This window comes from Thamnophis sirtalis, unplaced genomic scaffold (genome assembly GCF_051295495.1).
Source record: "Thamnophis sirtalis isolate CommonGarterSnake01/CBP01778 unplaced genomic scaffold, rThaSir2_p1.2 scaffold_13, whole genome shotgun sequence".
Classification (NCBI taxonomy): domain Eukaryota; kingdom Metazoa; phylum Chordata; class Lepidosauria; order Squamata; family Natricidae; genus Thamnophis; species Thamnophis sirtalis.
The window spans coordinates 38529286-38543026 of NW_028261393.1; the positions used below are offsets into that span (position 1 = coordinate 38529286).

The 13741-nt window shown below is 45.5% G+C and overlaps 1 protein-coding gene across 1 annotated transcript in view; it reads right to left on the minus strand.

The window, feature by feature from the left end:
• LOC148043148 (uncharacterized) overlaps nucleotides 1–13741 on the minus strand; it is a 68957-nt gene that overhangs the window by 11633 nt on the left and 43583 nt on the right. Inside the window, exons 3-8 of the mRNA XM_087727137.1 lie at nucleotides 8057–8230; nucleotides 6881–7030; nucleotides 6210–6251; nucleotides 4546–4630; nucleotides 2608–2685; nucleotides 1688–1754 (exon numbers count right to left, since the gene is read on the minus strand). Of these exons, the coding sequence (XP_087583263.1) occupies nucleotides 1688–1754; nucleotides 2608–2685; nucleotides 4546–4630; nucleotides 6210–6251; nucleotides 6881–7030; nucleotides 8057–8230 (596 nt within the window). The remainder of the gene's footprint in view (nucleotides 1–1687; nucleotides 1755–2607; nucleotides 2686–4545; nucleotides 4631–6209; nucleotides 6252–6880; nucleotides 7031–8056; nucleotides 8231–13741) is intronic.

Sequence of the window (13741 nt, forward strand, 5' to 3'; positions counted from 1 at the left end):
AGTATAGTTATTCCCTGCTATTTAAAAGAATAGCATTTTTTAAAACAATAGCACTCGGCCTCTTCAGATCAAGCATTTATTTTAAAAAGCTTCTTCATTTTGTTATGTTGTCTAGAACAATGATAAAGCAGTCTTTAAAAATAAGTCTAATAATTTGATCATTCCATAGGCATTTATAGTTGTTGACTTATCTCCTTGCAGCAAACAGCCTGATTAACACAAGAAAAAAAAATCTGCCTTTACCTCCGAGCAATTTGCCTCCTGGAGAAACAGCAAGTTTCACTTTCAATTTCTCCTCATCATCAGCTGTTTCAAGCTGCAGGGATTGCTATAGTCTATTGCAGCCTCCCCAAGCCCCAGTTTGCTGCAAAGAGGTAAATTGCTGGGAGGCAGAGGCCAAAGAATAAGGGACGGTGGGTAGGTGGGTGGGCTACATTCAGTGTATAAGACACACCAACATTTTCATCCTCCTTTAGGGGGGGGGGGAAGATGCATCTTATACTCTGAAAAATACGATATTCCATCCAGGCATGAAATCCTCTTACCTTTGCTACCAGTTCAGAACTGGGCGCGCAAGCATTTGCTTCGCTCATGCACGACCAGGGGTGGGTTGCTGCCAGTATTACTGCCAGTTCGGCATGCACAATTTTTTGCATGTGCACGCTCTCTTTGATCACACGTACACCAAACACGCGTTCCACGTGCATGAGCATTTGCTCCTAAAACAGTCTGTGCATGTGCCCGTTAGTAAAGGAAAAAAATATTTTTGTAATGAAGATTGTTCTGTGCATGCACAGAGCTGAAAATCAAGATAGTGCCACCACTGATAGAATTGCTTCAAGGGCGTGGCAGGCCGAGTTACTACCTACTCGACCAAACCGGTCCGAACCGGTAGGAACCCACCTCTGTGTGTGATGCTTCTGTGCATGCCCAGAACCTTCTGCGCATGCGCAGCATGTCTGTGATGACGTCTAGGTAGGTGGGCGGAGCATCCCGCCACCACCACTAATGCGAACTGGCAGAATACCACTTGTGATCCCATCCTGAATTGCCCAGAGGACTCCCTGACTGAATATGAATATTGGCAGAATGACAAGTGACCCAAGCCAGCTGTGTCCAGCTGTTGAGCAAGGAAATGAGATCAGCCTGAAGCTAATGGGGGGGGGAAATCTTTCTTTGACAGTAGGACTTTCCTGATAAGGATGTGTGGCTGCAGAGCAAACCGCTCTTTGTGTCACAAATAGATGAAGTCCCATCATTCCCTTGCAAAAAACCCTTCACCATGGATCCACTTCTGAGAAGTTTTCCCACATGCCCTGACTTTAAGAAAGGAGAGATATTCATGTGCACAACTCTTGAAGGAGAAGAGTTCCTTCAAGTGCGAAGACGGGAAATTGTTACTTTCTTGTTTTAAGATGCTGCCAGCCACCCAATAACCGGAATATACATTTTTTCCTGTCAACGGCTTCTGGGCTCCAATGCAGAGGAGAGAACAGAACCAAGCCTGCCAATGCCACCCCTGGCACCCACCCAATTCTCCACTGCAGGGGGTCTCAACTGGGGGTCCATGGACCTGGGGTCAGCAATGTTGTCACAGGGCTCTGCGATGGGATGTGGAAATTGAAATGGAAGAGGGGTAAATATTAAAGACCAGAGGCCCTCCATTCAAAAAAGGAAGAGTTCTTACCAATCAGAGGGTATGCAGGATTGTCCCTTCCTGAGATTACCCAGAGGTGATAGTCGCTTGGTCTGCCCTGGGAACGGAAAGATAGAAGAATAGTAAAGATCAAGTTGTAGAAGGAGGAGAGCAATTGGACGCAAAACAATAGAAAGAAGAATAAGCAGGCCATGCCTGGAAGGAGGGAATCAGGAAACCCAGGGTTATAAATCTCATGGAATCTGCCTGGTGAAGATCATCTCTGTGCACCTTGGTTATGCTCCTAAGTAACAGCCTCTGAGGCACTACCGCGTTCCGACATGCAAACAGGTCACCTCTTTGCATAACTAGAGACTTCCTTACAGTGGCCCTCTCAAGAAACGAACTTCCCAGCTGTCCTCACACAGAACATTTGACCATCCATTGGCTTAGCCGGGCCAGACCAAAGATGGCCACACAGGACAATACTTGTGAATAATTGCTTCTGCACAAGTTACCTTAATAAGTTATGCTATGATTTATGCAGGAGAACCATCTGTTTGTTTGTGAAGTATCTAGCGCTTAGAGGTTTTGGGGACAGCAGCTCTTCCTGATCTGCCTGGTGAAGATCATCTCTGTGCACCTTGGTTATGCTCCTTAATGAAGATACTTCAACACTTTCTCTACTTCAGCTGGCTTGCTTGCTTCATAGGCTAAGTAGAAGCTCAACTGGATCTGTGGTCTCTCTGCCTCTGTCTGTCTTTCTGTCTGTCTTTCTCTGTCTCTGTCTCTCTCTCTGTGGTTTTCTGTCTCTCTTTCCCTCTCTCTGTCTCTCTCTGTGTGTCTCTCTGTGTATGTCTCTCTCTCTCTCTCTCTCTTTCTCTCTCTCTCTCTCAGGAAAAATGGGAGCCGTTCCCCTCCCCACCAAGATCACTGAACCATTTTTGACTGCATGTTACACTTATACTTACAGGAACACCCAACTGTTCTGTGGCCTTTTTGATAATATCGTCAGCAGTTTCCATGTTGGAGATACTTAATGCCGTGTTCTGAATAAAACAAATATACATCTTAATAATACCTATTCCTTTCTGAAAAAGAATATTTTGATGAATTAATATCATCATACGAAACATGTTTACAGCAACATTTTTTAACATATAAGATTACTCATTTGTCACATTATGATATTCCAGCTCCAAATTCCAAAGGAGTTGCAAATTAGCAATATCCATCTTGAGGAATGGCTTGGTTTCCCCTAGCAATAAATAGGACTCTGCAATCTGGAAGCTTCAAAAACCGCTAATATATCAGATCCAATTTTTTAAAAAAATCAGATTTTACTTGAATATATTGCTATTCTGAAATGTTGATTGATTGATTAAATATTTTGTGCCACCAAGTCAACTCTAACTCTGGTAACCACCCAGACCAGGGGTCCTCACACTTTTTAAACAGGGGGCCAATTCAGGGCCCCTCAGACTGTTGGGGGGCCAGACCAGCTGGGCTGGTGTGGCTAAGTACTCATGTAACAGGGTGGGCGTGGCAAATTTAACAGTCTACTGAACAATGCACACAGATTAAACTTTAATTTGTTTTGCTCCTGGGGGTGTTTCATTTGCTTTTGTTTGCATGTTGCTCTTTTGGTTGATTTTTCTTTTTACTAGATTCTTTTTTTCTGTTGTTTAGGAGCCTAGTGGTCCACTTCAGTAAACTCAGTTTTGCAGCAATTCTTCTCAGCCCCAAGGAGCTTGAGAAATCTCTCCCTCTCTCTCCCTCTCTCTGTCTCTGTCTCCCTCTCTCTGTGTCTCTGTCTCTGTCTCTCCCTCCCTCCTCCCTCTCTCTCACCCTCTCCCTCTGTCTCTTTATCTTCTGGATGCAGGGGAGTGAAAAATGTGCCATTTTTTGCCTGTTTTTTGGCCTTCTGGGACATCTGTGTGCCCCATTTTTCACCTCTCTTGCCTCCAGAATGTCTCGGCAGGCCAAAATTGTTGGCCTTACCTTTCAGTACCAGCCTGTGGGGCTCACAAAGGGAAGTCCTGCGCTTGGCCAAAGGTTGGGTGAGGCAGCCTCAAGGTCCTGCGTGGGCTGGATTAATGGTGGGCCGCATGCAGCCCATGGGCCGTAGTTTGAGGACCTATGACCTAGACAGACCAGAATGTGTCTCCTCAGATCTTCCATGGCCACTTGAATAGACTCTGTCCACCTTCAAGTTGAGTATCTTCTTTGCTCTTTTCTTCCACCTTTCCCAGCATCAAAGTTTCTCTAGAGAGCTGGATCTTTGCAGCTGTGCAGGATAATTTGAGCCTGGGCACCTGTGCCTGAAGGGAGAATTCTGGTTTGATTTGTCAGATAAGCCATGTGCCCGTTTCTTGGATATCCACAATATTCCCAAGAGTCTTCTCCTATATCAACATTCAAAAATGTCAGTACTCTTCTTATCCTCTTCTTCAAAGTTCAACTTTTGTTTCCATGGAGCATTAGAAGGGAACATCACTGCTCGCAGAAATCTGACCCTGTAGCTATGGCCACATCCAAGTTCTTCTTGCAGTTGCTGAATGATTTTGAAGATGCCATTAACAAAAACTTGGTACTAGCATTTTTCTTCTGCCCAAGTTCTTAAACAAAGAAGTCCAATGAATTTACCGTGATCCTAAAGTGTCATTCTTGGCATGGAAGCAGGGATTGAATTTAAATTCCCTAAATGTCAAATATGTTTCACAATTTTAATGGTGGAAAGACAATTGAATTTTGGCTAAAGGAAATTCTTCACCTATTGATGTTATTTTGGAGGCTTGGTTCCAGTTGCAGTTTTTCTTTCAGCTTTTAATAATAACAGCAGCAGCAGCAGCAGCAGAAAATACAAATACAACAAGAACAAAAAGAACAACAATTTATTTATTACTCACAGAAGACCTCTTCTCCCTGTCCATCACCAAAATCTGCATGGGCAAACTTTTGGCATACTCCGTCTGCTTCATTTCATAGATGTGCCTGTAATTCAAATATTGATGGTGAGTTCAGAAATGTTGTGCTGCACAGTATAATTGTATTAAGCTGAATAGAAAAAAGCCATTTAAAGTCCTCTGCCTGGGAATTTTGGAACTCCCATACAGATTTCATTGGAATTCCATTAGGTGAAGATGAGGACTGGCCAGTGGTGGGTTGTTGCTTGGGTGAACCGGTAGTTGTGATCACTGGCTGGGTCCGCCCATCCACCCATGCGCTATCCTTTCCACTTATAACTTACTTTCTGGCTCATTCCCCCCTGCTCATGCTGCCCAGCTGAGTTCTGCGCCACACCTGCAGTACTCACCGGAGCTGGCTGAGTTGATTAGCTACATGTTTGAAGCTCCGATTCAGCCCCAACGAGGCACATGTGAGCAAAGATAGCGTGTGTGCGCATGCGCGCTCAGAACCAGTGAAAAGGTTGTTTAAGGTCAGTGCAGCCCATCTCTGGGATTGGCCCAAGATGATCTCCTAGCTCAGGAATGCCCCAGGGGTGGGTTGCTGCCAGCATTATTGCCAGTTTGGTGCCTCAAAAGTTTTGTGCATGCGCACTCCCTTTGTCAAACATGCGCTATGCGCATGTGGGCATTTGCAAATAAAAAGGTCTGTGCATTTGCAAAACCTTAAAAAATGGGGGGGGGGAAATTTCCACTGAAAATTGTTCTGCCCATACGCAGAACCAAAAAATAAGATGGCGGCCCCAAAGGAAAACCGGTTCAGGGGTGTGGCAGGCATGGGTCATTGCTGATTCCAGCCACCCAGGCCAAGTTACTATCAGTTCAGCCGAACTAGACCGAACTGGTAGGAACCCATCTCTGGAATGCCCAGAATGGACTAAAATGGTGAAAGCCACTATTGGATAGGGTGGAAAGAAGCAAGTATGTCATAAAATGAAGCTCGCCACCCCCATTTTCACAGTCTAGGTATCTTTTCATCTCTAAGTTGCTGAAATAGGGAGCACACATAAAGGCAGGGAATCTCCTGCCTCTGAACCAGTGGTGGTATTTTGCCAGTTCTTACCGGTTCAAGCGAACCGGTAGCGGCGGCTGCTGAAGTCTCCACCCACCTGCTCCAAATGAATGTGCAACCTTCTGCGCATGTGCAGAAGGCAGTGCACATGCATAGAAAGTCGTGCAAGCATGAGTGTGCTCACATTTGCGAACCATTAGCGAAGGTAAGTGAATCCCACCACTGCTCTGAACTCTGATTCTTGGCTCGATCAGGACCAGAGGTGGGTTCCTACTGGTTTGGACCAGGTTGGCCGAACCGGTAATAACTTGGAACTGGCAGCGACCCATGCCTGCCACGCCCCCAAACAGGTTCTCCTCCAGTAGCGCCTTATTGATATTGGGTTCTACTCATGCGCAGAACAATTTTCGCTGCAGAAATGTAATCTCCCCCTTCCTAACATTTTGCGCATGCACAGCCCTTCTTAGATGCAAATGCATATGCGCATGTGTCAAAAAACTTTGTGCGCCGAACCAGCAGTAATGCCAGCAGCAACCCACCCCTGATCAGGATTCAGTAAAACAGAGCAGAAAAGGAGGAAGAAGGCACTTCATACCAAAGCAGAATGGACAGCCATCTTTCCTTCACTTCCGAAGAGCTGGAAATAAGGAAAAAAACATTGAGGCAGGATGGTATCACACAGCTTTTGTCAACTTTAGTATATTAACCGGCAAAACCCTGAATCTTAGGTGTGACACAGTTCTCGGTTCTACTTCTGCCAAGAGAGGAAACACTTGGGGCGCCCTACATCCTTCCTGTCCTTGAAGACGTCTGCCTGTGGGCGCAAGAGGATCCCCCAGCAGACCTCACACGCAGGAAAAGGCTGCTCCTTTTCATTAACCAGCCCCTGGCCGTAAAGTTCAGGCTGATGTACAGACAGGATGAGCAAAAGGAAGAACGTTGCATGGGAGAATCAACTGATTGTAAAAAGGGATCACAAAGAGCAATGTGTCGTAATTGTTTTAAAGAGAGTGAGAGTGTAGTGTGGTCTGTGCACATGGGTGTGGACATATAGATGTATGTTTTTCGGACTAAGATTGTGATTTATGCTTTCTTGGGAAGCCTAGGTCAGAAGAGGAATGCCCCCTTTTCTCCCCATCTCCTCAGTTTCAACTTTGCCCTTGTCATAAGAAGGAGGACACCACTGGTTGATGAGGGCAGAGCAGACTGATGAGTTCATCTCTTGCCACGGTGGTCCCTTCAAAGAGATGGGTATATGGACGTTACCTGAAAGTGACGACATAATTTACAGTTGGCCAGCCGATCACAAAAGATGTGTCTGGGCTCATTTTCTTCTCTGACACTTCACTAAGGCAGGATCCGGTCCATACTTCACTCAGATGGATTTTTTTCTTCAGTTTCAAGCTCGAAGAGGACCTGCATGACAAGCAAGAGACATTTCTCTTAAGCATATTCACAGAACTCAAGAGATCGCAGCTAGTGTCCCTGATCTGTCTCCTCCTACACACAATCAAGAACTCTTCAACAGGGTCATGGACACACTTGCTTACCTAAAATGACATGCTCATTAAGCAGCTCACACTCAAGTCCTGTACGATGATTTCCTTTCTGAAATAAACCCTAATTGGCTTGATTTGCCTTAACTCATGGTTACAAATCAGAAAGCAGGGTTCACACCAAGGCTTAACCTAGGAAGCATTGCTGTTGTGCTTCGCCGGCAACCTGCTGAGCTGGCAGCAGAGTCAGACAGTGAGGAGGTTGGAGGAGAACATGAGCCAATCCTCGAGTCTGGAGAAGGCTCAGACAAGGGCTCTGCGTCGGAAGCAGAGAGGGGGGCAGGACCATCTGGTAGTTATGTGTTGCCTCTGGAGTCTCACATCAGCGAGGCAGAAGAACAGGGGGAGTCTGTTCCCATTGTGTGCATGCACAGAGCTTCCAGAAGGCAAGAGCAATTAAGACAAAAAAGGGCAACTCAGGAGTAAGGCTTGGAGATGATTGGCCCCTCCCATAAGACATAAAAGAGGAGCAAACGGACATGAGCCTTTGCAGGAAGCAATTTTGTTCATTCTGGTCTGTTCAAACTCTGAGAAGCTCCCTTTGACTCTGCGCTCCATTTGGCCTTGCAAAACTAAATGGCAATTAGGTCTCTAGCAGCCTTTCAAGGGAGATAAAGGTGGGTGCTTATCAGCATTACCCTGAAAGACTGTGGCAGACCTCTGCTGGACTCTTCACAGACTGTTTGTGAATCATTATGGGATGTGAATGACCATAATTCACAGCCGTTTAAATAAAAGAGGGGTTTTGGGACTAAGCGTGTGATTTATGCTTTACCAGGAAGCCTAGGTCAGAACAATTGCTTTGGTATTCATACATTGTAGGAACCCAATGTTTGCTAATAGCAAAGAGAATTAGCTGGTGGATCCAAGGGGCGCTCACACTTACTTGGATTTTGCAACAATTAGCATGTTGCTGAAGAGGAACAAATGCCTCTCTTGGGTTTGCAACCCCAGAGAAAGCTGGACTCGCTCGTCCAAGATGAAGATGGAATTTGGGTTGCTGAAAGCTCCACCTGGTAATCCATTATCTCCGTGTGAGGATGACAAAATAATTTCCCTGCTGGAAAAGAGAGCAGGACATGAATTGGGATGATATTAATTACTTTTGCAACATGCTTACTGCAGTCACCATGCCAGGGTTCCAAATAGCATCCAAAAGTAAATCAGAGTCTGAGGCAAAGTATTGCTCAAAGTTCCAATTTATTAAGAGAGCCATGTTGGCACAGCTGGGGAAACCCGTATCTGAAAGCTTCCCGGTTTTCTTCACCCAGTTGAAAATTCAAGTTCTTGCCCCCACACCCACAAGTCCATTCTCTGCCTCCCAAGTCCCAGCTGATCAGGAGGAAATGGGGATTTTACAGTAACCTTTCTTCCACACCCACCAAGCTATGCCCACAAAGCCATGCCCACAAAGCCACGCAACAGAACTGGTAGTAAAAAGTTTTGAATCCCACCAACTGGCCTCCACCACTTGCTTCCTGGATCTTTTGAAGGACTTCCAAACAATGCCAAGGATTTGGGTCTCCTGCTTGAGAAATTAGGGGCAAACCTGAAAGCAAAACACCTCCACCTCCCCCCACAATTGGCAACTCAAGAATTTCTTGAAGTTGCCTGAAACCTGTGCAGGCTGTTTCCCCAAACCAAGTGTAGATGCCAAATGTAGAATGAAAAGTGCTCCTAAAAGATTGTTTGGTTCTAAATGAACATCAGCTGAGCCTTTAACTTGGCTTAAAGCAATATTTATTTCAGTAAAACACTGTCAGGAAAGATTATTTATGAGAGCATTTTTGGAAACAGCTATGATAAGTGCATGTTCTTTATTTATCCATCATCTTTTTGTGGCTAGAAGGGAAATCTCTGGATGATGTGATGGCCATTCTGTGTTGAAAGAGAAAATGAATTGGGTGGCTAGAGTTGAAATGCAAAACACAGCAGTGCCTGAGTCGTCTTGGTGCAAAGCGCAAAGAAACCAAGAGATCCAAGATTAAACTAGCAAAGAAATATCCCATTTAAGTGTGAACAGACAATCAGACAGATAAAGGGAGGATTTCAGCTTCTCTCTTTGCCAGATATGCTGATTTTTTAATGCTTGATGATTCTACTGAGTCAGCCATTGCCTGATACTTTAATTATTCGAACTGCATAATTAACATTAAGGTGCAACCCTGTGAAAATTTTTATGCTATTGGGGTATCTTCACTTTGGATTTATTTCTTATTTTTATTTTATTTATTTTGTCAAGCATGTATAAACATGATTTTGAATACATGAAATGGATACGAATCAAAGGGAACATTAGGACAGGGATGGTAGGCACATTGGTGTGCTTATGCATATCCCTTACAGACCCCTTAGGAATGGGGTGAGGTCAGGGGTGGGTTCCTGCCAGCATTACTATAGGTTCGGTGCCCGAAATTGTTTTTTAATGAAGATTATTCTGTGCATGTGAAGAACAGAAAATAAAGATGGCGGCACCCAGGATAGAACCAGTATGAACTGGTCCGAATAAGTAGGAACCCACCTCTGGGCGAGGTGAACAGTAGACAGTCTAAGGTTAAAGTTTTGGGGGTTTGGGGAAGAAAGCACAGAGTCAGGTAGAGCATTCCAGGCATTGACCACTCTGTTGCTGAAGTCGTATTTCCTGCAATCGAGTTTGGAGCAGTTTACCTTGAGTTTATATCCATTGTGTGCTCATGCATTGTTGTGGTTGAAGCTGAAGTAGTCATTGACAGGTAGGGCATTGTAGCAGATAATTTTGTGTACTACGGTTAGGTCAGACCGAATGCAGCATAGTTCTAAGTTGTCTAAGCCCAAAATTTCAAGACTGGTGGCATAAGGGATTCAATCTAAGGATTGGTTCTAAGTTCCCCATAACGGTTCAGTGCTGGGGTAACATCTGAAATAGGCTGCACATTCTGACAGTGAAAGCTGGCTGCTGTCTTGAGAGATTTGCAAGATTGCAGGAATGCAAAATATGCATCCCAAGTAGTAATTGTGGAGACAAAAATGCTTTCCCATTGGTCTCCATAGTCCTTCACGTGCAACTACAGGATTTGTCCTCATTTCTACAGACCTCGAAGTGTTATGTAGTTCCCCGGATATACTGTATATTTCAAGCTGAAATTGGGCTGGAAAAAATAACAGTTGCCTTAAGCTCTGTTACTGGGAAGCAGAATGAAACTAACGTTCCTCTCAATGGGAAAGAGAGTTCTCTTAGAATTGTAGAATCATAGGATTGGACGGGATCTTGGTGGCATGCAGAGTTCTCTCTGTGGGCATGCTAGTCGTTGCCCGAACTCAGCTTCACCGCACATGCGTGCATGCCTCCCACAGGCAGCTGATTTTTAGGTCTCTGCCATGCATGTAGAGGGTGTGTGCAGGAGACGTGCACACATGCGTGGGAGTTGCAGGGGGTGCACACATGCATGGGGGTGGGAGGAGCATGGGAGTGGGTGGGACCCCCTTGCCCATTTATGGTCTTCAGGGAAGCCTGCTAGGCCCCAAATGGGGCAGGGAGGTCACGTGCAGGGGGGCGGAGGAAACGGGGGGCGTCATACATGTATGCGCAGGGGGCAGGGCACACAAGAAGCTGTTGCATGCATATTGCATTATGGGTGCGGACACACGCACAGGCATGCTGTTGCCTGTGCTTGCTTCCGGCACACAATAACAAAAAGGTTAGCTAACACTGCCTTATACCATCCTGGACAAATGGTTTCCAATCCTTCCTTGAAAACCTCCAGTGATGGAGCTCCCACAACGTCAGGAGGCAAACTGTTTCATTGATTATTTGCTTCCACCATTAAATTTCTCCTTAGTTCTAGGTTGGAGTTCTCCTTAATGAGCTTCTATCCATTACTTCTTGTCCTGCCATCTGGCGCTTTGGAGGATCGGTTGACCCCTCTTCTCTGTGATAGCCTTTCAAATATGGGAAGATGGCTATCATGTCACCACTCCTTCTTCTCTTCCTTAGGCTGGGCACACTAGTTCCCTTAACCATTCGTGATACAGTTTAGCTGCCAGCCCCCTAATTGAGTTTGCTGCTCTTCTGTGCACTTTTTCTACATGGTGACCAGAATTGGGTGCAATATTCCAAGAGTGGTCTCACTAGTGTACTATTAAGCGGTACTTGAACAACAAGTCTGTCAAGAACCTTTTGAATGTGGAGCCTGTCTTCCAAAGTGTTAGCAAATCCCCCCAGCCTGGTGTCTTCTGAAAATTTGATGAGCTTCCCTTCTATCATCTCATCTACATCATTGATGAAGACATAGAAGAGTCCTGGGCCCAAAGAAGAACCATGGGATGCCCCACTGCTCGCTTCCCTCCAGGTAAATGTGGTTCTCTTGAGGAAGGACCTGCTGAGTGTGGTTGGTCAGCCAGTTGCGGAGCCATCTGCCTGTGATGCTATCTAACCAGAGGTGGGTATTCAGCATGTTCTGAACAGTTCTGGAGAACCGGTAGTGGAAATTTTGAGTAGTTCAGAGAACCAGTAAATAGTACTTCTGACTGGCCCCACCCCATCTATTCTCTGCCTCCTGAGTTTCAGCTGATTGGGAGGAAATGGGGATTTTCAGTAACCTTCTCCTGGAGTGGGGTGGGAATGGGATTTTGCAGTATCCTTCCCCTGGAGTGGGGAGGGAATGGGGATTTTGCAGTATCCTTCCCCTGGAGTGGGGAGGGAATGGGGATTTTATAGTATACTTCCCCTGGAGTGGGGAGGGAATGGGGATTTTATAGTATCTTTCCCCTGGAGTGGGGAGGGAATGGAGATTTTGCAGTATCCTTCCCTTGGAGTGGGGAGGGAATGGGGATTTTGCAGTAACCTTCCCCTGGAGTGAGGTGGGAATGGAGTCTTTGCAGTATCCTTCCCCTGGAGTGGGGAGGGAATGGGGATTTTGCAGTATTCTTTCCTTGGAGTGGGGAGGGAATGGGGATTTTGCAGTAACCTTCCCCTGGAGTGAGGTGGGAATGGAGCCTTTGCAGTATCCTTCCCCTGGAGTGGGGAGGGAATGGGGATTTTGCAGTATTCTTTCCTTGGAGTGGGGAGGGAATGGGGATTTTGCAGTATCATTCCCTTGCCATGCCCACCAAGCCACACCCAGAGAACCAGTAGTAATTTTTTTTGAGCCTAGGTGGCGCAGTGGTTAAATGCAGCACTGCAGGCTACTTCAGCTGACTGCAGTTCTGCAGTTCGGCTGTTCAAATCTCACCGGCTCAGGGTTGACTCAGCCTTCCATCCTTCCGAGGTGGGTAAAATGAGGGCCCGGATTGTTGTTGGGGGCAATATGCTGACTCTGTAAACTGCTTAGAGAGGGCTGAAAGCCCTATGAAGCAGTATATAAGTCTAACTGCTATTGCTATTGCTATTTTAATCCAGCCACTGTATCTAACCCACAGATTTCTATCTTACCAAGAAATACATTGTAGTCTATTTTGTCACATGCCTTACTGAGGTCTAAGTATATAACATCCACAACATCTCCTTGATCCACTAGTTGAGTCACTTTGTGAAAGGAGGCAATACGTTTTGTATGGCATGATCTCTTTTTAACAAACCGATGCTGGCTTCTATTAATTGCCTTGTTTGTTTCTGATGCTCACAAACCTGCTTGGAGCTCCATGTTTTAAAGTCCTTCCATGGAAATACTAGGACCTGAACTGGAAATGCACCCTCCCAGCGTAGTAGCCCAGCAGGCTCTCAAACAACACAGAACCCACCTGCCTCATAGATGAAATAGTATGTGTGTGTCTAGATAGCTGAGATCAACGTTGCTCTAACTTCCCTACAGAATTCCCCCCCCCCTCCCTCTCCTTGGCAACCCTGGGAAAATTCCAGCCAATACCACAGCTGGCAATTGGCAAACCCGGTGATTTCATAAAGTGGGGAGGGAATTTATTTAACTTAGCCAAATGATGGCATATTGTTGAAGCCGCTGGCTCCTCTCCAAGCAAGTCCAGCCAGGGAGCCGTGGACGTCACTGTCCATTATTTGTTTATGGTGCTGTCCCAACCAAGGACTCCTGCCAAATTTCTAACCGACAGAATTGCGTGGTTATATTTTCATTCAGCAAAATTGTAACTTTGTTCCATATTCTGTATATCCTTACTGACTCCAGAAAAAACATTCACTTAAGCTGCCTGGAAAAAGGTTTTCCTAACAGTTGTTTTAAGGATTCATCTAAGACCTAAAGGAATGCAAGTTTTAAGGACAATTTCCCATGCTAGCAACATCTCTATTTTAGGATAAAAGCTAGCCAATAGAAAGAGAGGGCAACTGTTGGGCGACAAATGCTATCCTTGGTTTTTACATTGATCTTCGTTCTACTGTTATTGGTGAGGGGAGAAGTTAAACAATAGCAGTTCCTTTCTGCATTTCTTCTCTCATCTTAAAAAGAAAAATTTAAAGGAGGATATTGAGGATGCAGTGGCTCAGTGGCTAAGATGCTGAGCTTGTCGATCAGAAAGGTTGGCAGTTTGGTGGTTCGAATCCCTAACGCCATGTAACAGAATAAGCTTCCATTACTTGTCCCAGCTTCTGCCAACCTAGCAGTTCAAAAGCATGTAAAAATGC